A 27,611-nucleotide genomic window follows, 5' to 3' on the forward strand; every position below is an offset into this window, starting at 1 on the left:
ATCATCAAAGGTAAGTGAATATTTATAATGCTATTTGTGACTTCTGTTGACTCCAAAATGGCGGGTATCTGTATGGCTTGTTTGATGTCTGAGCGCTGTACTCAGATTATTGCAAAGTTTGCTTTCGCTGTAAAGCTTTTTTGAAATCTGACATAGCGGTTGCATTAAGGAGAAGTTTATCTTTTATCAAAGTTTATGATGAGTATTTCTGGAAATTGACGTGCTCATTCACCGGGAGTTTTGGAGGCAAAACATTTCTGAACATTACATGCCAATGTAAAAATGGGGTTTTTGGATATAAATATGAACTTTATCAAGCAAAACATACATGTAATATGTATCATGAAGTCCTATGAGTGTCATCTGATGAAGATCAAAGGCTAGTGATTCATTTTGAAATCGGACACTGTGGTTGGATTAATGAGAAGTTTATCTGTAAAATGGTGTATAATACTTGTATGTGTGAGAAATTTGAATAATGAGATTTGTTGTTTTTAATTTGGCACTCTGCTATTTCAAAAACAACAAAAATCTCATAATTCAAATTTCTCAAACATACAACTATTATATCCCATTTTAAAGATACACTTCTCGTTAATCCAACCACATTGTCCGATTTCAAAAAGGCTTTACGGCGAAAGCATAACATTAGATTATGTTAGGACAGCACCTATACCAGAAAAACCACACAGCCATTTTCCAAGCAATGAGAGGCGTCACAAAAAACAGAAATACAGCTAAAATTAATCACTAACCTTTGATGATCTTCATCAGATGGCACTCATAGGACTTCATGTTACACAATACATGTATGTTTTGCTTGATAAAGTACATATTTATATCCAAAAACCCCATTTTACATTGGCGTGTAATGTTCAGAAATGTTTTGCCTCCCAAAACTTCCGGTGAATGATTACATCAATTTACAGAAATACTCATCATAAACATTGATAAAATATTAAACTGTTATTCAAAAGAATTATAGATACACTTCTCCTTAATGCAACCGCTGTGTCAGATTTAAAAAAAACTTTACATCGAAAGCACACTTTGCAATAATCTGAGTACAGCGTTCAGACACGGAACCAAACCCGCCATTTTGTGGAGTCAACAAAACTCAGAAATAATATTATAAATATTAACTTACCTTTGATGATCTTCATCAGAATGCACTCCCAGGAATCCCAGGTCCACAATAAATGTTTGTTTTGTTTGATAAAGTCCATAATTTATGTCCAAATACCTTCTTTTTGTTCGCGCGTTAGTCCACTACTCCAAATGCAGGAAGCGTGCGCAAAATGTCATGACGAAAAGTCAAAAAAAGTTCTATTTACGTTCGTAGAAATATGTCAAACGATGTATAGCATCAATCTTTAGGATGTTTTTAACATAAATCTTCAGTAATATTCCAACCGGACAATTCCAATGTCTTCAGAAAAGAAAAGGAACACAGCTAACTCTCATGTGAGCACGCGCCTCTGAGCTCATGTCATTTTCTCACTCATCTGACTCCAGGACCTCTTGTTCTCTCCATATTCATAGTAGAAGCATGAAACAACGTTCTAAAGACTGTTGACATCTAGTGGAAGCCTTAGGGTTAATTTTGCACTTCCTAAGTCACTGTATTGGCAATCACTTGAAAAACTACAAACCTCAGATTTTCACACTTCCTGGTTGGATTTTTCTCAGGTTTTTGGCTGCCATATGAGTTCTGTTATAATCACAGACATCATTCAAACAGTTTTAGAAACGCCAGAGTGTTTCTATCCAAATCTACTAATAATATGCATATCCTACCTTCTGAGCCTGAGTAGCAGGCAGTTTAATTTGGGCACGCCTTTCATCCGGACGTCAAAATACTGTCCCCTACCCTAGAGAAGTTAACTGACACACAGTCTACACCATCTCTTCTGTGATTAATCTCCACAGCATTCCTCTCTCAAACACACTCATTTTAATATGGGGACTCACACACCACATCCACCACAGACAAAAGTCCTTTATATATGTACTGCAGAGCTTTGATGGCAGTACCTTTATGACCATTTCAAGTTTAAATTAAGCTATAAATTCACCCTTAAAGGGATAGTTCCCTCCAAAATTAAAGTGTCAGACATTTTCAGACCTCAAAACTGGCCTAATGCCCAGATAAGTTCAAGACCCATGGCATCTGCTGAATAGATCCAGCTGACTGCTTTTGAACGGCATCCGTGGTCAGGAAAAAAAGTGGTCACATGAAGCATATGCTAAGCTACAGGACTGTTTTGCAAGCACAGACTGGAATATGTTCCGGGATTCTTCCGATGGCATTGAGGAGTACACCACATCAGTCACTGGCTTTATCAATGTGCACCGAGGACGTCTTCCCCACAGTGACTGTGCGTACATACACCAACCAGAAGACAAGAATTACAGGCAACATTCGCAATGAGCTAAAGGGTAGAGCTGCCGCTTTCAAGGAGCGTTACTCTAACCCGGAAGCTTATAAGAAATCCCGGTATGCCCTCCGACGAACCATCAAACAGGCAAAGCATCAATACAGGACTAACATCGAATCGTACTACACCGGCTCTGACGCTCGTCAGATGTGGCAGGGCTTGCAAACCACTACAGACTACAAAAGGGAAGCACAGCCGAGAGCTGCCCAGTGACACGAGCTAAACAACTGTGCTCGCTTCGAGGCAAATAACACTGAAAACATGCATGACAGCACCAGCTGTTCCAGATGACTGTGTTCACGCTCTCCACAGCCGATGTGAGTAAGACCTTTAAACAGGTAAACATTCACAAGACCGCAGGGCCAGACGTTTTACCAGGACGTGGACTGTGAGTATGCGCTGACCAACTGGCAAGTGTCTTCACTGACATTTTCAACCTCCCCCTGTCCGAGTCTGTAATACCAACATGTTTAAGCAGACCACCACAGTCCCTGTGCCCAAGAACACTAAGGTAACCTGCCTAAATGACTACCGACCCGTAGCACTCACGTCTGTAGCCATGAAGGGCTTTGAAAGGCTGGTCATGGCTCACATCAACACCATCATTCCAGAAACCCTAGACCCACTCCAATTTGCATACCGCCCCAACAGATGATGCATTCTATTGCACGCCACACTGCCCTTTCCCACCAGGACTAAGGAACACCTATGTGAGAATGCTATTCATTAACCTCTTGGCGTTACCCTAGGATAGGGGGCGCCACAGCGCATTTTGAAAAAAATGTGTGCCCATTTTAAACGGCCTCCTACTCAAACTCAGAAGCTAGGATATGCATATAATTAATACTTGTGGATAGAAAACACCCTAAAGTTTTTAAAACTGTTTGAATGGTGTCTGTGAGTTTAACAGAACTCATATGGCAGTCAAAACCCCGAGACCGATCGAAACAGGAAGTGGAATTCTGAATTGTGGACTCAACTTCACATCTTTGCCTATTAATCACACCGTGAGCTATGGTTCATTGAGCACTTCCTATTGCTTCCACTAGATGTCCCCAGTCTTTACAAAGTGGTTTGAGCCTTCTACTGTGGAAATTGACAGAATGACACGCTGTTGACATTGGTCACAGGAGGAGGGCCATCACCATTATGACGCCGGCGGCCCTGTCTACCCCTCCTTTCGAAACGTTTTGAAACGCAATACAATCGTCCCCCTCGAATCTTATTGGCTCCCTTGTTGAAACAGGCCCTGAAGATTTATGTTATACAACGTTTGAACGAACCTAAAATGGGGGAAAAATGTTTTTTTTCGAAATGGCTGTCCCGCGGCCGACGAAGGTTTTGGATCAGCCTTCAGACGCGCTAACAACAGCAAGCTAATGGAACATAAAGGATGGACTTTTTGAACGAAAATATATTTGTTGTGGACCTGGGATTTCTGGAAGTGCTTTCTGATGAAGACAACCAAAGGTAAGGGATTATTGACAATAGTATACAAGATTAGATGTGATATGCGATTGTTCCAAGATGGCGCAGAGCTGTATTTACTAGGTAATTTTCTGAGTATCGCATCCCCTTTTATCGCAAAGTGTGATTACCCAGTAAAGTTATTTTTAAATCTGGTATTACAGGTGCTTTCAAGAGATATTCATCTATAAATCTTAGAATGACAATATTATATTTTAAAAATGTTTTCGAATAGTAATTGAGTAAATTGTAGCACTGTTTCCCGGGATGCATTTGAGGGAAAATAGTTAGTCAACGTCACACGCCGATGTAAAATGCTGTTTTTATATATAAATATGAACTTTATCGAACAAAAGAATGCATGCATTGTGTAACATGATGTCCTAGGTGTGTCATCTGATGAAGTTTGTAAAAGGTTAGTGCTGCATTTAGCTGTTTTTTGGTTATTTGTGATGCATGTGGTTGGTCGGAAAATGGCTATGTGGCTACTTTTACGATGTACTCCTCTAACATAATCTAATGTTTTGCTTTTGCTGTAAAGCCTTTTTGAAATCGGACAACGTGGTTCGATTCAGGAGAGGTGTATCTATAAAACAATATAATTTGAAAAAAAAAATAGAATTTTTTTTTAATTAAATTTTGTTATGCTAATGGCGATATGATTTTTCGCTGGATGTCCGTCCCGCCGCACAGGGGTTAACTACAGCTCAGCGCTCAACACCATAGTGCCCTCAAAGCTCATCAATAAGCTAAGGACCTTGGGACTTTACACCTCTCTCTGCAACTGGATCCTGGACTTCCTGACGGGCCACCCCAGGTGGTAAGTGCAAGTAACAACACATCCGCCACGCTGATCCTCAACACAGGGGCCCCTCAGGGGTGCGTGCTCAGTCCCCTCCTTTACTCCCTGTTCACGCATGACTGCACGGCCAGGCACGACTCCAACACCATCATAAAATTTTCAGATGACACAACAGTGGTAGGCCTGATTACCGACAACGATGAGACAGCCTATAAGGAGGAGGTCAGAGACCTGGCCGTGTGGTGCCAGGACAACAACCTCTCCCTCAACGTGATCAAGACAAAGGAGATTATTGTGGACTACAGAAAAAAGAGGACTGACCACGCCCCCATTCTCATCGACGGGGCTGCAGTGGGGCAGATTGAGAGCTTCAAGTTCCTTGGTGTCCACATCACCAACAAACTAATATGGTCCAAGCACACCTAGACAGTTGTGAAGAGGGCACAACAAAACCTATTCCCCCTCAGGTGACTAAAAAGATTAGGCATGGGTCCTCAGATCCTCAAAAGGTTCTACAGCTGCACCATCGAGAGCATCCTGACTGGTTGCATCACGGCCTGGTATGGCAACTGCTCGGTCTCCGACCGCAAGGCACTACAGAGGGTAGTGCCAACGGCCCAGTACATCACTGAGGCCAAGCTTCCTGCTATCCAGGACCTCTATACCAGGCGGTGTCAGAGGAAGGCCCTAACAATTGTCAAAGACTCCAGCTACCCAAGTCATAGACTGTTCTCTCTGCTACCGCACGGCAAGCGGTACCGGAGCGCCAAGTCTAGGTACAAGAGGCTTCTAAACAACAGCATTTCACTGTAAGGTCTACACCTGTTGTATTCGGCTCATGTGACAAATACAATTTGATTTGATCACTCAGGACCGTGCACAGACCTTTGGAGGGGCAGGTGCTCAAAGTGAAAAATTGTGTCGACTTACATTCATATCTAATTAAGTAAATGATCTAATGTTCCTGTAGCCACATGTCAGTGATTCCTCCATCCCAAATGAATGGGAAAGATATAGGCACTATTTAAAATGACTACAATAGATGGTATCCATGTTTGCCAATCAGTGATAATAGCTAAAGGATAAAAGGGATAGGTGAAATGAACTCACCCCAGAGTGCTGATGAAGCCGTTGGTGGAGCCCTCTGCATACAGGGAGCAGATGTCCCCGATGTGTAGGAAACTGGACATCTTATCCGACATGTCTCACACACACACAGGGCCACACCTGGAGGAGAGGAGAGGCAAGGAGAAGTACTGCTACAAATAGAATCACAACACACATTTTTTTTTTTAAATGGAGAGAAAAAAAAATACATTTCTGAACTGGGCAGGTCACACGGTCAGGAATAACCCAGGACCCAAAGAGTGATATGTGTGAGTCTTCATTTTTGTTATGTCTTCCCAGCTAACAATTTTAGGCAGAAAGAACGTTTTTGTAATGTTAACCCGTAATGTTCCCGTAATGTTTGAGTGTCCAGTCTTCCATTAGTTAGAAGAACATTCTATATATGTTAGCAAAAACCTTCTGGGAACCTTTTTAGCATCTTTTGGCATTAGAGTTAAGAAAACATTCCCTTAATGTCAAACCCAACAGACCCAGAACGTGGTTACCATGTTCTCAAAATGTACAATTTCAATGTTCTAGACACATTTCATGGGACTTTGAATAACATTCACCTGTCCAGTTCTGTGGGTAAGGAGAGAAGTCCATCAACGTCCCGCCAAACATACACAGAACATGGTTGCCATGTTCTCAGAATAAGATATTGTTCATGACACGTTTCATGAGAACAATGCAAGAACATTTGTGTCAAATTTTCTGTGGATTAGGAGAATATTCCCGCCAAATATGCACAGAACATGGTTACCATGTTCTCAGAACAGAAGATATTAAAAGTAGTCTAGACACATTTCAAGAACATTTCTGCACAGCAAATTCTCCAGTGTTAAATCAACACTAGCTAGGTTTTCATCCAATTGACAACAGATTTTCATGTAAATATTCTAAAATCCGCATGAAAATAATATGCGCACTTTCACATCAAACTGACCTGTTGCAGATAAAAGCCTGTGCATAATGACGTAGTGCACATAATAACTTTTGATGTTAAATTCCCATGTACCGTATAAAAAGATACAAGTTAAATGGGTTTCTATTGCATTTTCACTCTACTGATGGTTGTCTCACAAAAAAAGTGTGTTATAAAGTGTGCCCATTCTGGTATTGGCACGTGCGCTCCAGCTAGAGATCACATGATGAGATTATTATTATGGACAAACGATGAAGAATATTTTTATTTGTCAAACAGCAGCCAAGCACAGATTATCATGTCACCAAAATAAAACCCTCGATATGTATTGGAAAGGAGCAACAAACTCATAACCTTGCACTTTCACCACCCTGTGAAGTTCATCAGAACGTATTTCCTCTGTAGCCTAATAAACAGCGTGATTCCCGACCAGTCGTAGTTAAAAGACCACACATGTCAATGCGTGACTCCAAGTTTATTATTTCGATATGATGGTTACTATAGCAATATTTGCATATAAGTATTTCCACCAATATTTCTCACATAATTGTACCGACAAAAAGATCCCACCTTGCCTAGAATATTTTGTTTTGTTGACATTTGGAAAGTTTAGAGAAAAGTGTGCTGTTTCCATCAGGCCGGTCATGACATTTTTTATCCGACATGTACTTTACTCGCATAAAAAGCTTGGATGGAAACCTGATGACACTGTTAAATGTAACACTTGGTCAGTGTCTATACGGGTCCACACTTTTCAGTGCTAAATTAACACTGTGCTTAGTACTGACGCTGTTATACTTTGCCAGTGTTATGCAATAACACCTCATATGGAATTTTGAACACTAGGAAGTGTATAATGGTGTATGCAATAACACCTCATAGTATTTTTTACAATTATGTGAAGAGGTCCGTATCACTTCACAATATCGCTAATGTTGAATTAAGGACATTGCAACAATAGGTACAAGTCTTTACTGCCAAATGCTCTTATGTAATCATTTACAAAGAGTTCAGGACTGACAGTAGACAAGCTCAAACTCAGTTAACATAACCAGACAACTTAAACTGGTACAACACTTCCACTCACGGGTGGCCATAACAACATGAAAGCCACGCCCCAATATAATTTCCAAGTGCGCCTTTGAGTGAATTGCAGAGTTACCACCCATGACAGGTACTTGTTCGTGACAGAGACATGCTTGTTGAACTTGTTAATTTTCAGTTCTGCCAAAGCAAGGGATGTCCAGAGAATTTCTTATGCATCAGCTGTTAAAAGGGTTGAGGGTTCAAATGGTGCTCCCAAAGAGTCCATGGTGGTGGATAGGCCTTCACTGTAGGCTGCATGTGTTGCCTTTTACCAGTAGGACACATATATTATAGGAGGTTAAGAAGGTGGACTTTGTGGCCTTTATAGCTATGGAGATGAATGGCACTGACAAGGTGGAGACGAAGTACAGAAAAATAGATATCATTGTGGATGAGGCGGAGGGTTCCTGGGACTGAAAAACTTCTCGGCAGAGGAGTTGCATGGAGTATGGTCACAAGCTGTACCACTCTCTCAGACCCTAGAGCCCGAGAAGGGAAATATGGAGATTTTAAGGAAGGAAGAAGTGGGAGTTTTGTTTTTTGTCAATGTACTATTTTCATTTGGGTTAGTTTTCCCATCAAGTATGGATTTTCTTTGTACTTTTCCCCCCCAACCCTGTCCAGTTGGTGGCTGCATTACACATTTTTGGGTTGTAGTCCGCCATAAAACCCGAAGAAGAAGTTTCAGTCCTGTGGATTTCAAGTGAGTTCTTACTGGAGATTAAATGTATTATTAAAACTCTTTAGTAGGACAATACATTAAATATATCATAAGGCGTTACTTTGATGACCAAGGTTTACCCTAACACAGCGGTGTTAGGAACCTCCTGATTTACACATTATGCAGGCTTGCAAAGTGATGTATAATTCCTATTGGAATCCAGACAGTTAGGACATCCAACAGTTGGAAACATTTCACTAATGGGTGCAATAAATCTAACTGATTAGACTAGATTTGAAAAATGTTTGTTATTTATCTTTGTGTAACACAAGATGAATCAATCAATGTAAATGCAAAAACACAGATATTAAAAACAATCCTAAAAATGTCTATCTTGCAGTACAGCGTGCTGGCAAATCTGATAATGATGGCGGTAGTTTTGATGGGAATGTTTTACTCTCCACAGAGTAAAACTGAAACAATGGCACTTTCACACTCAACACTGGTTATTAACACCAACACTGGGGTTCTTTTACACCACTGAGTGATAATGTCTTACAGAGTTAAATTTAACTGCTGAATCAACAATTGAAATGGTACACTGACAAATCAACACCAGGTAAGACTGGCCAATTTGCTGTGGATATATATATATATATGCGCTGTCAGGACGTCGCCTGATGGTCCCAAAGAAACGTTCTCCCATATGTTTCACTAAACATCACACCTTGTTACTATTGTCCAGCCAATCGAGGCCCTGATTAGTGAACAACTGATCCATTCATAGCTTTGTCTGTTGGCAAGGATAGAGATACTCACACAGTGCTTTGAACATAGTGTTTCAATTTACATACTTGACCTACATGAATACATTGTGCATGATCATTTATACAGTAATTGTTATTCAACAGTCCTCACCTGGGATTTAAAAAACGGACAACCTCCTGGTTTATGGTACGCCGATCTTCCTGCTACGCCACCATGTCAGTGTCATGTCTCGGTTAATCTGACTATTCTCATCTTTGATTGATTTACTTATTTCAGCAATTTAAGGGCTTTCAGTATAGTTGTCTCATGTTGGGAGAGCATGTTAACCTCTTTTAATGATACTGCTGAATCACTATGATCAATAAAATATGTTTTTTTTAAGTGTACTTTTAACATAGCTGAGATGTACTTCAAAGTGCATTCACCTGACTGCTTACAACCATCAAGTTATTTCAGATCTACACAAGTGCCTAGGGAGGAGGGGGTAGTGCTTCTTCTGGACAGGACAGGGCCTAACTATACTGGCCCAATAAGCAAGGCCTATCCTTTATTGGGAAAGTGGTTAGGGTGTTGGTCATTGGTGCTGGTGGCCTGGGTTTGAGACCTGCTAGGGGAAATCACCCTACTCTCACATTCTTAGCTAAATACGGTAAGGTCGACACCTGTTGTATTCGGCGCATGTGACAAATACAATTTGATATGATGATATGATGCCATTATTTGGTATCAATTACAAATCAAATTAAAATGAGTTTCTTACTGAGAGATGGGCATCTCTAGGATTTCCCCATGAGCACAAATTATGACCACATTTACACTACCGCAAATTCTCAGTATTTACTCATTCTATAAAGAAAACTGTATCCTTTAAATCTACACCACATATACCATGTAAAACCAACATATGTGATTAAGAAACTCATTTTAATTACAGTATTCAGTTGAAGTCAGAAGTTTACATATACCTTAGCCAAATGCATTTAAACTCCGTTTTTCATAATTCCTGACATTTAATCCTAGTAACAATTCCCGGTCTTAGGTCAGTTAGGATCACCACTTTATTTTAAGAATGTGAAATGTCTGAATAATAGTGGAGAGAATGATTGATTTCAGCTTTTATTTCTTTCATCACATTCCCAGTGGGTCAGACGTTTACATATACTCAATTAGTATTTGGTAGCATTGCCTTTAAAAATTGTTTAAATTGTGTCAAACGTTTTGGGCAGCCTTCCACAAGCTTCCCACAATAAGTTGGGTGACTTTTGCCCCATTCCTCCTGACAGAGCTGGTGTAACTGAGTCAGGTTTGTAGGCCTCCTTCCTCGCACATGCTTTTTCAGTTCTGCCCACATATTTTCTATAGGATAGAGGTCAGGGCTCTGTGATGGACACTCCAATACCTTGACTTTGTTGTCCTTAAGGCATTTTGCCACAACTTTGGAAGTATGCTTGGGGTCATTGTCTATTTAGAAGACCCATTTGCAACCAAACTTCCTGACTGATATCTTGAGATGTTGCATAAATATATCCACATAATTGTCCTTCCTCATGACGCTATCTATTTTGTGAAGTGCACCAGTTCCTCCTGCAGCAAAGCACCCCCACAACATGCTGCTGCCACACCCCATGCTTCACGGTTGGGAAAGTGTTCTTCGGCTTGCAAGCCTCCCCCTTTTTACTCCAAACATAACGATGGACATTGTGGCCAAACAGCTCTATTTGTGTTTTATCAAACCAGAGGACATTTCTCCAAAAAGTACAATCTTTGTCCCCATGTGCAGTTGCAAACCGCAGTCTGGCTTTTTTATGGCGGTTTTGGAGCAGTGGCTTCTTCCTTGCCGAGTGGCCTTTCAGGCTATGTCGATATAGGACTCATTTTACTGTGGGGACAGATACTTTTGTACCTGTTTCCTCCAGCATCTTCACAAGGTCCTTTGCTGTTGTTCTGGGATTGATTTGCACTTTTCACACCAAAGTACGTTCATCTCTAGGAGACAGAACGCGTCTCCTTCCTGAGCGGTATGACGGCTGCGTGGTCCCATGGTGTTTATACTTGCGTACTATTGTTTGTACAGATGAACGTGGTATCTTCAGACGTTTGGAAATTTCTCCCAAGGATGAACCAGACTTGTGGAGGTCTACAATCATTTTTCTGAGGTCTTGGCTAAATTTCTTTTGATTTTCCCATGATGTCAAGCAAAGAGGCACTGAGTTTGAAGGTAGGCCTTGAAATACATCCCACGACTCAAATGATGTCAATTAGCCTATCAGAAGCTTCTAAAGCCATGACATCATTTTCTGGAATTTTCCAAGCTGTTTAAAGGCACAGTCAACTTAGTATATGTAAACTTCTGACCCACTGGAATTCTGATACAGTGAATTCTAAGTGAAATAATCTGTCTGTAAACAATTGTTGGAAAAATGACTTGTGTCATGCACAAAGTAGATGTCCTAACCGACTTGCCAAAACTATAGTTTGTTAACAAGAAATGTGTGGAGGGGTTGAAAAATGTGTTTTAATGACTTCAACCTAAGTGTATGTAAACTTCTGACTTCAACTGTATCAGACAGGCGCGTTGTAACTGTTGCCAAATAATGACATTAACTGACTTAGAGTATATTGCTAAGAATGTGAGAGTAGGGTGATTACCCTAGCGGGTCTCGAACCCAGGCCACCAGCACCAATGATGACGAATGCCCAATAAGGGATCTCTCTATGGCATGTGCTTATTAGGCCAATATATTTCAGCCATGGCCAAAATAAACCCTAACCCCTCATGTAGATGAAACCACTTGATAGGAGTAAGCAATAGGGTGAATGCACTTTAAAGTAAATCTCAGCTCTGTTAAAAGTATACTGAAGAATTTATTTTATTTGAATTGATCATAGTGATTCAAGAGTATCATTAAAAACAGGTTAACATGCCCCACCAACATTATACAACTATACTGAAAGCTCTTAAATTGCTGAAATAAGTAAATCAAATAAATAATGAGAATAGTCTGATTAACCGATACCTGACATGGTGGCATAGCGGGATGATTGGAGTACAGTGAATCAAGAGGTTGTGAGTTCAAATCCCAGGTGAGGTCATGTTGAATAATAATTACTATGAAAATGCACAATGTGGGCCTCCCGAGTGGCGCAGCAGCCTAAGGCACTGCATCGCAGTGCTAGAGGCGTCACTACAGACCTGGGCTGTATCATAACCAGCCGTGATCGGGAATCCTATAGGACGGCGCACAATTGTCCAGGTTAGGGGAGGGTCTGGCTGGGGGGGCTTAACTTGGCTCATTGTGCTCTAGTGACTCCTTGTGGCGGACCAGACACCTGCAAGCTGACTCTCTGTTGTAAGTTGAATGGTGTTGCCTCTGACATTGGTGTGGCTGGCGGGTGGGTGTTAAGTTTGATGGGTCATGTTTCGGAGGAGGCATGACTCAACCTTTGCCTTTTGGGGAGTTGCAGCAATGAGACAACATTAAAAATAAATAAATTCACAATGTCAAATATGTACGTTAAAAGCACTGTGTGTGGGTATCCCTAACCTTGCCAAAAGACAAAAAGATATGAATGGATAAGTGGTCCACCAATCAGGACCTTGATCGGCTCAGCAACTGTAACAATGGGGGGGGGGGGGGGTTCTTTGGGACCATCAGGCGACAATCCTGACAACTGATACACAGCAACCTTCCCATGAAAAGTGTCTAGAACATTAATATCTTATATTCTGAGAACATGGCAACCATGTTCTGTGTATGTTTAGTTTGACGTTGATGGAATATTCTCCTAATCCACAGAAAACTGGACACATGCACGTTCTTCAACGTTACCATGAAGTGTGTCTAGAACATGAATATCTTATATTCTGAGAACATTGTAACCATGTTCTGGGTATATTCTATTTGACACTCAGGAAATGGTCTCTTGGAAACATTCATTGCACATCACAGGAACATTCCTATGACAACATTAGTTAATTACCTAATGAGGCCCGTAAGGGAACATTCTCTAAAGTTGTGGGAAAGTTTGTTGTTAGCTGAGGAGAAATCCCAGAGAGGGAGGTAGCAGGAGGATTTGCATGGGGCCAGGCACTATCTGATGCTCCAGCCTGGTGTGTGCGTGTGGGTGAGGGGTAAACAGTTAATGATTAGGAGAGGCAGAGAGAAACAGGAAGGCCATGCACCTGTGGTTATTAGACCTGCTCTGGGCTATATGGTGGAGGGAGTGACAGACCCATCAGTTCAACCAATTCTATGGTGTCACTGTGTTATTGTAACACTGACCCAGGCTGGATTACAATCAGGGTTGGATTCAATCCCCTTTCAATTCAGTCAAGTAAGTGAAAACAGCCCATTACTTTCTATTGGACTTGGACTGAATTGTAAAGGAAGTTACCCCAAGTCTGGTCAGTGGTTAGAATACAATGTATGACATCTTGGGATGACACATGGTCTGGACTCCAGTAGTGCTTAGTTACTGTACTGCAGGTTTTACAGTGCCCAGTGAGTAAAGCTGTGTCCTATGCTGTGTTTAGACCCTTAAGAGCCAGTCCTTACCATGCCCCCATGTCTCGTACATCACGAACAGTGAGGAAGCCTGGAAACTGAGGCTACTGACCACAGAAAACTGGACGCATGAATGTTCTTTTAACACTCCCATGAAACACATCTACAATATTCTTATCTTCAATTCTGAAAACATGGTAACCATGTTCTGGGTAAGTTATATTTGACACTCAGGGAATGGTCTCTTGGAAACATTCCTTGCACATCACAGGAACATTCATGACAACATTAATTAATGACCTAATGAGACTTAAGGGAATGTTCTCTACATTTGTGGGAACGTTTGTTTTTAGCTGAGGAGAGGTAGCAGGAGAGGTAGTAGGAGGATTTGCAGGGTGGTGCGGTCTGCCCAACTCATCACTGGGTGCAAACTACCTGCCCTCCAGGACACGATGTCACAGGAAGGCCAAAAAGATAATCAAGGACAACAACCACCCGAGCCACTGCCCGTTCACCCCGCTATGCTCCAGAAGGCGAGGTCAGTACAGGTGCATCAAAGCTGGGACAGAGAGACTGAAAAACATAAATCTCAAGGCCATGAGACTGTTAAATAGCCATCACTAGCACAGAGGCTGCTGCCTATATACATAGACTTGAAATCACTGATCACTTTTAATAATTGGAACGCTAGTCACTTTTATAACGTATACATATTTTGCATTACTCATCTCATATGTATATACTGTATTCTATCCTATTCTACTGCATCTTGGTCTGCCACTCTGACATCGCTCATCCAAATATTTATATATTCTTAATTCCATTCTTTTACTTTCAATTGTGTGTATTGTTAGATATTACTTGTTAGATATTACTGCACTGTTGGAGCTAGAAACACAAGCATTTCGCTACACACGCAATAACATCTGCTAAACACATGTATGTGTCAAATAAAATTTGATTTGACCTGTCCAGGAAAAACTCCAGACTCTAACTATAGGCTGTCAATGGGGACTGGAGTTCTTCCTGATCATGTGGTTGGTAGAGAAAAACTCCTGGAACATACTGCACCTACTGAGTCCCGACTCACATTGGTGACATTTCAGTATACAGAGTTCCTACTGTGCGAGTCTAGTAGCCTACACACACACGTATTATTTGCCTACACTGCAACATCCCCCAGGAGTGAGTATAATGAGGCTGACCTCAAGGCCTAGTTTCAGAGCAGTCATCTTAGAAACATACTCAAAGAAAAACAAAAACATGGTGAACAATTCACCCCATCATATTACCTCAAAACCACATTGCCTAACATTTAGTAGACAACAGTAGTGCACGACATAGATATAACGTTACTGTTATGTTCATCAACATGATGCCCAAGCCACTGGGCAAACTGCCGGCACAAATCCATATTTATCTCAGTCTTCTTTCAAAACGGGATAGTGTATGACATCACTTTAACTTTACTGAGCTTCAGCACATCTATGGAACGAGTAGCCTACAGTTTGACCACTTGCGTTGCTTCAATTGTTCAATTATATTATATGTCATATCAGACTGGCAAAACCGTGTTTCTCATCCGGGGGGGGGGGATTGTTTAATCAGCGTCGGTGCAGAAAATCATGACTGGCCGTTCATGAGGAGGCAGATACATTGTTGCGCTTCTTCCCTCGCCACAAGCAATACATATTTAAGAGGCGGGGATGCTCCCGCAAACTGTACAGAGTTGTGGTCAACTTTACCTTCGCTGTGGTAAGAGGTTGGGAGCGACGCGCGAGGCTGGGTCAACGGGAGAGCATAGCAGCGATATACCGCTTTCAACTAATCCATAGGACGGAGATTCAGTCCGCGAGTAGAGTCCAAAGATTTTTTTGACAGCTCAATCCAATCACCTTGCCTTCCGTTCGTTCGCTACATGAGCGCTCGTCCCCGCTTGAAGGTCTGTAAATCCCTCAGAAAATTATATACCAGTACTGGTTTCTGGGAAATGTTGTTTCTTGAATTATTCCTTCGGATACTTAACAAAACAGAAAGCATATTTATGACTACAACTCCCAAAGTGTGGTGAGCATTGCGCGTTATTTAAAGAAACTTCTCAAACTTTAGACACTGCTGGAGGAAATGCAATTCAAATTTAAATCAAGAACTATACACAAACATTATGACACACATTGTAAATCATGAGTATGCTGAAATGATAGCCTATATGTTTACGGTACAGAGTTGCAACCTTACAGTTATCAGCTGACTGATCACGTGATTGATAATGCGGAAGCATGGCTCTGTCCAAAAACAAGTGGTCTTGAGCTGAATGGTGCAACAATGTTGCTTTATTGTGTGTTTTTCTTATTTTACCTGAATGTCAAAGATGATGTGCTGTGTGTTCAAAGCAAGCCAGGACTCTCCGTCGGCGTAGAACCTGAGACGATCGTTCCGCTGGCGGCAGAGAGCTCGAGCTGTGGCTGCCACAACCTGAAGAGAGATGCAGTTGTGGATATCGAGAAGGAAAGCTCCATAATAACAGAAAACCCTGCTGTCAAATACTCGAAAAAGTCAAATGAAAGGCATACAGACACTCAGACGAATGGGGAAGAATCAGATACTCGTAGTCAGGTATTCTATCAAGCGTTCACATCGTTATAGAGATAACGTTAAAAAGTAATGGACTCTTTATGTAGGCACTCACTCCGCAATGGTTCTTTGTACAAAGCCTATGAGGAAATTAATGGCGTTTTTGTAGGGTTTTTGGATTAACGCCGAAAATAAGGTCTGTAGTAACACAGGGTTAGGATATATTTTCCATTTTGTTATATAAGAGTCTTCAACAGCAAATTTTTTAAGGTCATGTTAACTGACTGATATTATCTCATAGAACAAAAAGTATAAGGTCTCCTATAAGAACACTCCGTCCAATGGCAAAATGTGTAGAATTGCACGAAATTAACTCTACCCCCCCCCCCCCCCAAAAAAAAGTGTAGAATTGCAGCAAACTTGCTTTAAAACTGCAACATCATGGCAGGATGTGTTCAATTAACTCTACCCCCCCCCCCCCCCCAAAAAAAAAAGAAGATCTCCGCTGTCAAGACTGGGGGGTGAATGTGGGTACGCGAGCAACTGCTGCCGCTCATGATGAGTTAAATTTTTTGTGGCCCTCACCCCCACCAAAGCTGCCCATCCCTGTTCTAAATATGTCTGTGTAGGTGGTGTCTGTACATGGTTCTGGTGTCTATCATATGGTTCTAGAACAATTTATGTTGTCTGTTGATGGTCCAGATGTGTGTCTGTTGATGGTCCAGATGTGTGTCTGTTGATGGTCCTGATGTGTGTCTGTTGATGGTCCTGATGTGTGCCTGTTGTCTGTTGATGGTCCTGATGTGTGTCTGTTGTCTGTTGATGGTCCTGATGTGTGCCTGTTGTCTGTTGATGGTCCTGATGTGTGTCTGTTGTCTGTTGATGGTCCTGATGTGTGCCTGTTGTCTGTTGATGGTCCTGGTGTGTGTCTGTTGTCTGTTGATGGTCCTGGTGTGTGTCTGTTGAGGGTCCTGGTGTGTGTCTGTTGAGGGTCCTGGTGTGTGTCTGTTGATGGTCCTGGTGTGTGTCTGTTGAGGGTCCTGGTGTGTGTCTGTTGAGGGTCCTGGTGTGTGTCTGTTGAGGGTCCTGGTGTGTGTCTGTTGAGGGTCCTGGTGTGTGTCTGTTGAGGGTCCTGGTGTGTGTCTGTTGAGGGTCCTGGTGTGTGTCTGTTGAGGGTCCTGGTATGTGTCTGTTGATGGTCCTGGTGTGTGTCTGTTGATGGTCCTGGTGTGTGTCTGTTGATGGTCCTGGTGTGTGTCTGTTGAGGGTCCTGGTGTGTGTCTGTTGAGGGTCCTGGTGTGTGTCTGTTGATGGTCCTGGTGTGTGTCTGTTGATGGTCCTGGTGTGTGTCTGTTGATGGTCCTGGTGTGTGTCTGTTGATGGTCCTGGTGTGTGTCTGTTGAGGGTCCTGGTGTGTGTCTGTTGAGAGCCCTGGTGTGTGTCTGTTGTCTGTTGAGGGTCCTGGTGTGTGTCTGTTGAGGGTCCTGGTGTGTGTCTGTTGAGGGTCCTGGTGTGTGTCTGTTGAGGGTCCTGGTGTGTGTCTGTTGAGGGTCCATGTGTGTGTCTGTTGAGGGTCCATGTGTGTGTCTGTTGAGGGTCCTGGTGTGTGTCTGTTGAGGGTCCTGGTGTGTGTCTGTTGATGGTCCTGGTGTGTGTCTGTTGATGGTCCAGATGTGTGTCTGTTGATGGTCCTGGTGTGTGTCTGTTGATGGTCCAGATGTGTGTCTGTTGATGGTCCTGGTGTGTGTCTGTTGATGGTCCAGATGTGTCTGTTGATGGTCCAGATGTGTGTCTGTTGATGGTCCTGGTGTGTGTCTGTTGAGGGTCCTGGTGTGTGCCTGTTGTCTGTTGATGGTCCAGATGTGTGTCTGTTGGTGGTCCAGATGTGTGTCTGTTGATGGTCCTGATGTGTGTCTGTTGATGGTCCTGATGTGTGCCTGTTGTCTGTTGATGGTCCTGATGTGTGTCTGTTGTCTGTTGATGGTCCTGATGTGTGCCTGTTGTCTGTTGATGGTCCTGATGTGTGTCTGTTGTCTGTTGATGGTCCTGATGTGTGCCTGTTGTCTGTTGATGGTCCTGGTGTGTGTCTGTTGTCTGTTGATGGTCCTGGTGTGTGTCTGTTGAGGGTCCTGGTGTGTGTCTGTTGAGGGTCCTGGTGTGTGTCTGTTGATGGTCCTGGTGTGTGTCTGTTGAGGGTCCTGGTGTGTGTCTGTTGAGGGTCCTGGTGTGTGTCTGTTGAGGGTCCTGGTGTGTGTCTGTTGAGGGTCCTGGTGTGTGTCTGTTGAGGGTCCTGGTGTGTGTCTGTTGAGGGTCCTGGTGTGTGTCTGTTGAGGGTCCTGGTGTGTGTCTGTTGATGGTCCTGGTGTGTGTCTGTTGATGGTCCTGGTGTGTGTCTGTTGATGGTCCTGGTGTGTGTCTGTTGAGGGTCCTGGTGTGTGTCTGTTGAGGGTCCTGGTGTGTGTCTGTTGATGGTCCTGGTGTGTGTCTGTTGATGGTCCTGGTGTGTGTCTGTTGATGGTCCTGGTGTGTGTCTGTTGATGGTCCTGGTGTGTGTCTGTTGAGGGTCCTGGTGTGTGTCTGTTGAGAGCCCTGGTGTGTGTCTGTTGTCTGTTGAGGGTCCTGGTGTGTGTCTGTTGAGGGTCCTGGTGTGTGTCTGTTGAGGGTCCTGGTGTGTGTCTGTTGAGGGTCCTGGTGTGTGTCTGTTGAGGGTCCATGTGTGTGTCTGTTGAGGGTCCATGTGTGTGTCTGTTGAGGGTCCTGGTGTGTGTCTGTTGAGGGTCCTGGTGTGTGTCTGTTGATGGTCCTGGTGTGTGTCTGTTGATGGTCCAGATGTGTGTCTGTTGATGGTCCTGGTGTGTGTCTGTTGATGGTCCAGATGTGTGTCTGTTGATGGTCCTGGTGTGTGTCTGTTGATGGTCCAGATGTGTCTGTTGATGGTCCAGATGTGTGTCTGTTGATGGTCCTGGTGTGTGTCTGTTGAGGGTCCTGGTGTGTGCCTGTTGTCTGTTGATGGTCCAGATGTGTGTCTGTTGGTGGTCCAGATGTGTGTCTGTTGATGGTCCAGATGTGTGTCTGTTGATGGTCCTGGTGTGTGTCTGTTGAGTGTATGTTGTCTGATGGCCCTGATGTGTATCTGTTGTCTGTTGATGGTCCTGGTGTGTGTCTGTTGATGGTCCTGATGTGTGTGTCTGATGGTCCTAGTGTGTGTCTGTTGATGGTCCTGATGTGTGTCTGTTGATTTGTAAGTCGCTCTGGATAAGAGCGTCTGCTAAATGACTTAAATGTAAATGTAAAAAATGGTCCTGATGTGTCTGTTTGTAGATGTGTGTGTCTGTTGTCTGATGGTCCTGTTGTGTGCCTGTAGATGGTCCTGATCCCAGGAGGGGAGTTCCTGATGGGTACAGACAATCCTGGCATCCCTCAGGACGGGGAGGGTCCCCAGAGGAGGGTGCACCTGGACCATTTCTACATGGACGCTCATGAGGTCAGCAACCGCCACTTCCAGAGCTTCATCAATGCCACGGGCTACATCACTGAGGTAGGTTTTTAAAATGTAACTGACTTTATTGAGATTAGTCTTATTGATATTAAGTGTCTCTTTTTCTCAATGGAGACCTGCTGGTCAAAGACAGAAGTAGTGTCAGGAGGGTTACAAATGAATTACAAACATGAAAACATACATTGCCTCACACGTGGAATTGTGGTTTACTCTGAGACAGCCATGCTGACAGATGTCACTCTATAGAAGTGATTGCTCCCTTCCGTCTCTGATTTATTGTTCTAAGATGCTGTCACTTCTCCCTCCCCACTGTGTGTTCCTACAGGCAGAGAGGTTTGGAGATTCGTTTGTGTTCGAGGGGGTGTTGAGTGAGGAGGTCAAAAGCCAGATATCCCAGGCAGTAAGTACCCTTCAGAGCAAAAAAGATAGGAAGATACATTTAATTCTCCCAAGGCAAGGGATATGTATTGTGCATCCATCATACTGATGAAATGAAGTGACGGCTGCATTCAATGTTCTATTGTAAACTTCTTTAAGGGTTGTTTACATCTAACCTAGGTGCTAGCGTGACTGTTTCTGCATTCAACAATGCTCCTTCGTAGACAAAAGCGATACAGGAGTTGGCTAAAGAAAATACGGGCGTCCAGGCTAGTATAGCCTACGTCTTGTTTTCATAGCTGTTTTAGTCCTGCACACACAGGGCCCTAACTTGAGTTCCATGTGCATTACTAAATTTTTTTGCATCAATGAGCATGTGTCTAAAGTTAGTCTACGGCCCATGGAGAGGCAATGTTGTGGTTTCTCATTCTGTCATCTGATGGCATTCCAATAGACCCCCATTTTATCAGTCTCCTTTGATGATGCTTTGAAGCCTGTATAGAGAGGTGACTGCCCTCTGGTTTAATTATTGAGCAGCGTTCACTCCGCTCCACAGCAGACAGCCAAGTAATTCTCCCTGGGGTAGTACATGTCATTTAGACTGTATAGTGGAACTCTCTCAACATGGAGTATACGAGAGGGAATCAGTATGATTGGTCTTCAGATCCTCAAAAGGTTTTACAGCTACACCATCGAGAGCATCCTGCTGGGTTGCATCACTGCCTGGGATGGCAACTGCTCAGCCTCCAACCGCAAGGCACTACAGAGGGTAGTGCGTACGGCCCTGTACATTACCAGGGCTAATTTTCCTGCCATCCAGGACCTCTATACCAGGCGGTGTCAGAGGAAGGCCCAGAAATGGTCAGACTCCAGCCACCATAGTCATAGACTGTTCTCTCTGCTACCGTACGGCAAGCGGTACCGGAGCGCCAAGTCTAGGTCCAAGAGGCTTCTAAACAGAGTCACATTGACTCTGTACTGGTACCCCCTGTATATAGCCTCCCTATTGTTATTTACTGCTGCTATTTAATTGTTTGTATTTTCTTAAAACTGCATTGTTGGTTAAGGGCTTGTAAGTAAGCATTTCACTGTAAGGTCTACACCTGTTGTATTCGGCGCATGTGACAAATAGCATTTTATTTTATATAATGCCAGTAACTGTTAAAAGTTCACACACACACACACACATCGTACTGACACATAGTACTGGAGTTCAATGTCATCAAATTAGATTACAGTATGATTTCAACATAGCCAACTGTAAACATGATATGTCTTTACAAACAACTTCCTTATTTTCCACGTCTTACTCTGAAAACTGGAAGTTAATTACTGTTGTCCTCATGGGATGGAGGATATTGGGGCACACACATTAGCATGTAATCAGTCACAGATGGATGTCCTCACTGATTAACATGGTGATTGAGAGAGCAAGGTTACTAGTTCACACGCTTTGTTTTCCTTCTGGAACTTGGACTGCTGTTTGAACTTCTTGCTTTTTTCTCTGTATCTTTTACCTCAGTATTACTATACAGATCCCTGTGCATTAGGTTGGATTCAATGATTTATTCCATTTTTTATTCAAACCTGTTGTGATGTACTCCCAAAGCTGAGTTGTTTAGTGTGACTGACGAATTGGCTTAGGAAAGCACATATGTTTTTGATGGCTGTTGACAGCTTTTTCCAGTCAAGACACCAATATCTTACACTGTTATTTTTAGTTGTGTAAAAAACACAGTTTTGCCTTGGAGTCGATTCACTCTTTCTATTTCTCTGTGAACTAGTTGGGAGAGAGGGAGAGGGGGGAGTGAGGGAGGGAGAGAGATTTATGTTATGTGTAGACTGTTGGTGGACTATAGACATGGGGTGCAGATTCAGTTGAAGCGGGGACTCGGAGAGAAGAGTGTTTTAGAAGTGGTGAAAGCGTGTGTAAACACTGCTTGCCTTAGGAATGTAGCACTATCCCCCCCCTTCACACTCAACTATTAGACTGTGTGTTTGTGCGTTTTTGTTTGTGTGTGCGCCAGTGCACACTCGGCCTGACCACCATGACATCAGTTCCTGATAAGTTGTGTTCTGTCTACCTGTGTGACATAGCAGCTGTTGTGACTTCCTGGTTGTCAGGTGGCTGCTGCCCCCTGGTGGTTGCCTGTCAGAGGAGCAGACTGGAGGCACCCTGAGGGCCCCGACTCCAGCATCACAGGCAGGTAGGAAGCAGAGCTCTACACTGGATCATCCTAATCAGAATTAACAGAATCCAATATAAAGTCATATCTCCAGCATCACAGGCAGGTAGGAGTTACATTGCTATACTGGCTCATTCTAATGAGATCCAGTGTCCACCAGTCTCTGTATGTCACAGATGGGTAGAGGTCTGTTGATAAGCTGATGGTTCTTATGGCTCAGGTTGAAGTTGTGTGTTTGGTTCCTGCTTGAGCCAAATGTACAAAGTATACAGTATGTGTTGCTATACTACTAAATGACCATGTATTATGATGTTATTATTAACCTGGTTGTGTTAGCAGGCTGGACCACCCTGTGCTGCATGTGTCGTGGCAGGACGCTGTGGCCTACTGCTCCTGGGCCCACAAGAGACTACCCACAGAGGCTGAGTGGGAGTACGCCTGCAGAGGGGGCCTACAGGACAGGTAGTGTAATATGTGTGTGAGGGAACAACCCCACTGCAGATTGAGTATATTTAAGCAATAAGGCATAAGGCCTGAGGGGGTGTGGTGTATGGCCAATATACCACGGCTAAAGGCTGTTCTTACTCAGTTAAGAACAAATTCTTATTTACAATGACAGCCTAGGAACAGTGGGTTAACTGCCTTGTTCAGGAGCAGAACGACAGATTTTTACCTTGTCAGCTCGAGGATTCGATCTTGCAACCTTTCGGTCACTAGTCCAACGCTCTAACCACTAGGCTACCTGCAGTCCCAATAATTAAAACAGTCAAAATATTTGTTTTGTCATAACCATGGTATACGATCTAATATACCACAGCTTTCAGCCGATCCGTATTCAGGGCTTAAACCACACAGATTATAATATGTTATATGCCACTATTCCTACAGTACACCTTTTAATCCTTGCACAGTTCTAGTAGTGCCTATCTTTATCCACTGCCCTGATCCTATGTTCCTGTATTTCAGACTTTACCCGTGGGGGAACAAACTGAAACCTAAAGGACAGCACTACGCCAACCTCTGGCAGGGAATGTTCCCCACACACAACTCAGAAGAGGACGGGTACACCAAAACCTCACCAGTAAGAGATGGGGAGAGACAGTTACAGAGAGAGAGAGAGACCGAGACAGAGAATGAGACTGAAATGCAGTATGTAAAATTGGTCTGACTTGACTAAAAGACTGTGAAAACAAAGGGCTCAAGGGAGTCTGTTCACTCCCATGTTAGGGAGTCAGGGTGGCCCTTACCCACAGTCCATTGTGATGAAACAGGAAGTTGATCTCTGATTCAGCCACTGCTTACCAACAGGAACTGTGTGTCATTGGAGATTAGAGAGATAATCAAGTTTAGAATGTCACAACACCAGCAGCTCACAGCTGCTCTAGATCACATGAATAACATTGAGAACATTAACGAATTGCATAGTAATCATGAAATGATACTATTTGATATGATTTGTCTCACTTCAATGGCTGCTGAGATTTATCGGCTCCATTCTTTTACAGGTCTTTCAGGGTTACACTTTCTATGACGTATACACTACTGTTAAAAACGTAGAAATGTCCTTGTTTTTAAAATATATATATTTTTTGTCCATTAAAATAACATCAAATTGATCAGAAATACAGTGTAGACATTGTTAATGTTGTAAATGACTATTCTAGCTGGAAATGGCTGGTTTTCTTTTTATGGAATATCTACATAGGTGTACAGAGGCCTATTATCAACAACCATCACTCCTGTGTTCCAATGGCACGTTGTGTTAGCTAATCCAAGTTTATCATTTTAAAAGGCTAATTGATCATTAGAAAACCCTTTTGCAATTATGTTAGCACAGCTGAAAACTGTTGTTCTGATTAAAGAAGCAATAAAACTGGCCTTTAGACTAGTTGAGTATCTAGAGCATCAGCATTTGTGGGTTCGATTACAGGCTCTCTGTACACCTATGTAGATATTCCATAACAAATCTGCCGTTTCCAGCTAGAGTAGTCATTTACAACATTAACAATGTCTACACTGTATTTCTGATCAATTCAGAAAAAGTGCTTTTCTTTCAAAAATAAGGACATTTCTTAGTGACCCCAAACTTTTGAACGGTAGTGTATATTCTGTATTTATGCACTGTTTTTACACATGCAAAAAAACATACTGTGATGCATGTCTAAAATGTTCAAATGTGATGTTTAATTATCAGTTTATAGCTCTTTTTAATATGCTTCCCATGCAACAGTTGCAACGCTATTTCAATAATTTGGGACTCCTTATTGGTGTAGAATGTGAAAGTATCTATCTCATATCTTTCTATGTCTGCAGGTGAAGTCATTTCCTGCAAATGGCTATGGCCTGTACAACATGGTAGGGAATGCATGGGAGTGGACATCTGACTGGTGGACTGTACACCACACCACAGATGAACGGCACAACCCGGTAATACACACACACACACTTTTTATGTCACATCTGTGAGGATTTCCTCTTGATGTTTTGATATTTTCTCTCCTCCCTTTTGCAGGCAGGTCCACCATCAGGCACAGACCGAGTGAAGAAAGGAGGCTCCTACATGTGCCATAAGGTAACCTTCATGCAATTACTATTTCTATGGCCACAAGCACTGTTCATGACACAAACTCTTCACACCCCTTTTGATGGCGGAGAGAACATTTAGCAGGTTTAAAGCTAATTGTCTTGCAATTCTATACATTTCCCCATGTCTAATGTGTATTCATGTGATATTTGAGTGACTCAAACATTATGACAAAATCTATGGGCTAAAAAACATAACTAAAAAACATTAGCTGACATGGGCTAGTTGATTTGTACATTTCTGACAAGTTATAAATTGCTCTCTAAGGTATCCAATGACTGACATGACAAGAGGAAAACTAATGGTGCACTAACCAATTTCAAAATTGCACCTATAGAAGTCAAACACACACCTACATACCAGAGCCTAGCCGGTCTCTGAAAAAAGCAGTGGTTCCCAAACTGTGGGGCGTGCCCTCCTTGCCGACCCCTCGCACCTCCCACAGTTTGGGAACCACTGCTTTAGCCTAGTGCAATCAAGTACAGTGGGATACAACCATCCCAGCTCTGCAGATTTTGCTGCAAAGAGAATTAATCTTTAAATCATTTGTTTTGGTACTTTCAATATGTAGCTTGTTTTTGGTTGCAGGTTAAGGAATGGCTGACGAATTACAACATTTATCTAGAGTTAACTCTGCAAATAGCACTGCTGGGTGATTTTAAAAAGTCATAGTCAATCGATCAATAATATAATAATACTCATATCAAAAATGTTTCTTTAATTTACAATATGTAAAAACTATGAGAATAGAAAGGTTCAGAAAGGTTGTGAAATATCGAAGCATAGTTCAAAAACATATGGCAAATTGAAATCAGAACTGGATGGTCTTCAGAGATGGGAGTGGGAATAAGATAAATATTGTAAAATATACTGTGTCCGTAAAATGTACATAGTATGTATAAGCTGGAAGTAGAAGCCTAAGTGTTGTTGTCCATTAGTTTACTCCAATTAGGGGAGGGGTGGTAGGGTTAGGGGAAATGATAAAGAAAATATATACAAAAAAAAGTTTATATTTACAAAAAAATGTATGGGAGATTGGAAATGATGCAGACAATTACATTGATGGAAACCACAATCTATTTGCAATATTAAAGCTGATCTACCCACACAAAAAAAAGTACAGTGGGCCTTTCTGTATGGAGGGGTGCGTTGTGTGTGTGTGTGTGTGTGTGGGTGGTTCAGAGACCGGCTCTGGTGTGTAGGTGTGTGTTTGACTTCTATGCCCATGTAGAATAGCCTGACTCGGCTACCACAGCTAGAGAGAGAGTCTTTCAGCTTGAATTACACAACGTACTGTTGTAATTAGTAACAACAGGGAGCTGTATACAACCTCCACCTGCTTAACAGCAAAGGGGGAAATGATTTAAGGGGAAAAACATACTTCTACTTTTCCTGGTACAGTTGCTACGTGATCCTCTGGGAGACCCAATATGCTCTCTTCCATAGTATACTGAGCTATTAGCCCCACCTCCTCTGGTTGCTTTGGTGTTGCCATTGACAGCATGCAAAACGATTCCCAAGCACCAACCTGGGTTTGTTTCATCTGAGGGGGTCATGTGAAGGAGAAAAGGACTTCAATCTAACAAGCATTGTGATTGTAAAACAAACGTTGGCCCTGTTTAAATACTTCAAAATACAGTACCAGTCTGCATGTCATCAAGGCAAAGGGTGGCTACTTTGAAGAATCTCAAATGTAAAATATATTTTGATTTGTGTAACACTTTTTTGGTTACTACATGATTCCATATGAGTTATTTCATAATTTTGATGTCTTCACTCTTATTCTACGATGTAGAAAATAGTAAAAATAAAGAAAAACCCTCGAATGAGTAGGTGTTGTAAAACTTTTGATTTGACTGTACATCCTTCCCATCCTACGTTCTATATTCTATGCCGTAATCACTGATTTGCCGTAACTCTGGATTGGTGAATGCTAAAGGAAACCCTACTTTCCAAAATGAGCACTTTAAAAATATATATTCTTTGTGGTTTGGATGCTTTCAATCTAATGCACATTGCTATCAATCTAATGTACATTGACGTATGATTTTCTGTTTCTCTCTCTATCTCTACCACTCCAGTCATACTGTTACAGGTACAGGTGTGCAGCACGGAGTCAGAACACCCCTGACAGCTCTGCCTCTAACCTAGGGTTCCGCTGTGTCTCCCAGGAGCAGCCGTAACCTTTTACCCTTGACCCTGACATGGGTAGTCTGACTTTTCCCTTTTTGTACCATTCGCCATTGGCTCTAGTCTAGGGTGCTAACTCTGCCTATCTTGCCCGCCAGGCGAAACAAATCAAGTGCACCTCTTCATACAGCCAGTGATGTCAGTGTTCTTCATGAAATGCAGGATTACCGCATGACATGTGGAGATTTATGGAATATATTTTGTTGTAAAATATATAAAAAAAATGTCTATGTGAATGAATAAATATTCAAAGGGAACATGTGTGAGGTGACATATAGTTTTGGTATGAAGACATTTCACAGATTGATTTAGTAGAACTCTTATTATGTAAACTTTAGCCAAGTCCCCTGTTCTTGCTATGAAATAAAGACAAAAACTCACATATTTCCTATGCTCTTTATATCCAAGTGAACAGAATATCTGGTATAATTATAATTAAAA

General features: G+C 42.3%; 2 protein-coding genes across 6 annotated transcripts in view; one reads left to right on the top strand and one right to left on the bottom strand.

Annotated features, from left to right (window-relative positions):
* LOC115207911 (inositol 1,4,5-trisphosphate receptor type 1) overlaps positions 1-15,756 on the bottom strand; it is a 167,292-nt gene extending 151,536 nt beyond the window's left edge. For 2 of the 4 annotated variants that reach the window (XM_029775475.1, XM_029775474.1), the window contains exons 1-2: positions 15,505-15,756; positions 5,818-5,934 (exon numbers count right to left, since the gene is read on the bottom strand). In XM_029775475.1, the coding sequence (XP_029631335.1) occupies positions 5,818-5,909 (92 nt within the window). In that variant the 5' untranslated portion in view covers positions 5,910-5,934; positions 15,505-15,756. The remainder of the gene's footprint in view (positions 1-5,817; positions 5,935-15,504) is intronic. The other 2 variants (XM_029775476.1, XM_029775477.1) reach the window with 2 other exon arrangements.
* Positions 15,757-16,012: 256 nt separating this feature from the next.
* LOC115207912 (formylglycine-generating enzyme) lies at positions 16,013-27,554 on the top strand. Of its 2 annotated transcripts, none has more exons than XM_029775478.1 (9): positions 16,013-16,375; positions 19,698-19,871; positions 20,158-20,232; positions 22,335-22,417; positions 22,733-22,858; positions 23,363-23,477; positions 24,710-24,823; positions 24,909-24,968; positions 27,062-27,554. In XM_029775478.1, exons 1-9 carry the CDS (start codon positions 16,085-16,087, stop codon positions 27,161-27,163), a joined length of 1,140 nt encoding a protein of 379 aa, XP_029631338.1. In that variant the 5' UTR covers positions 16,013-16,084; the 3' UTR covers positions 27,164-27,554. The 2 variants fall into 2 exon arrangements, with proteins under 2 accessions (XP_029631338.1, XP_029631339.1); XM_029775479.1 differs by having other exon boundaries at positions 22,736-22,858.
* The last annotated feature ends 57 nt before the right edge of the window (positions 27,555-27,611 follow it).

Source organism: Salmo trutta, chromosome 14 (assembly GCF_901001165.1).
Source record: "Salmo trutta chromosome 14, fSalTru1.1, whole genome shotgun sequence".
NCBI classification, from domain to species: Eukaryota; Metazoa; Chordata; class Actinopteri; order Salmoniformes; family Salmonidae; genus Salmo; species Salmo trutta.

Excerpts from the sequence above, each read along its gene's own strand:
- LOC115207912 (XM_029775478.1), top strand. The coding sequence starts at position 16,085 with ATGTTGCTTTATTGTGTGTTTTTCTTATTTTACCTGAATGTCAAAGAT. Across the intron at positions 16,376-19,697 it reads AATCAGATACTCGTAGTCAG|ATGGTCCTGATCCCAGGAGG; the intron begins GTATTCTATCAA and ends GTGTGCCTGTAG. Across the intron at positions 23,478-24,709 it reads GGTACACCAAAACCTCACCA|GTGAAGTCATTTCCTGCAAA; the intron begins GTAAGAGATGGG and ends CTATGTCTGCAG.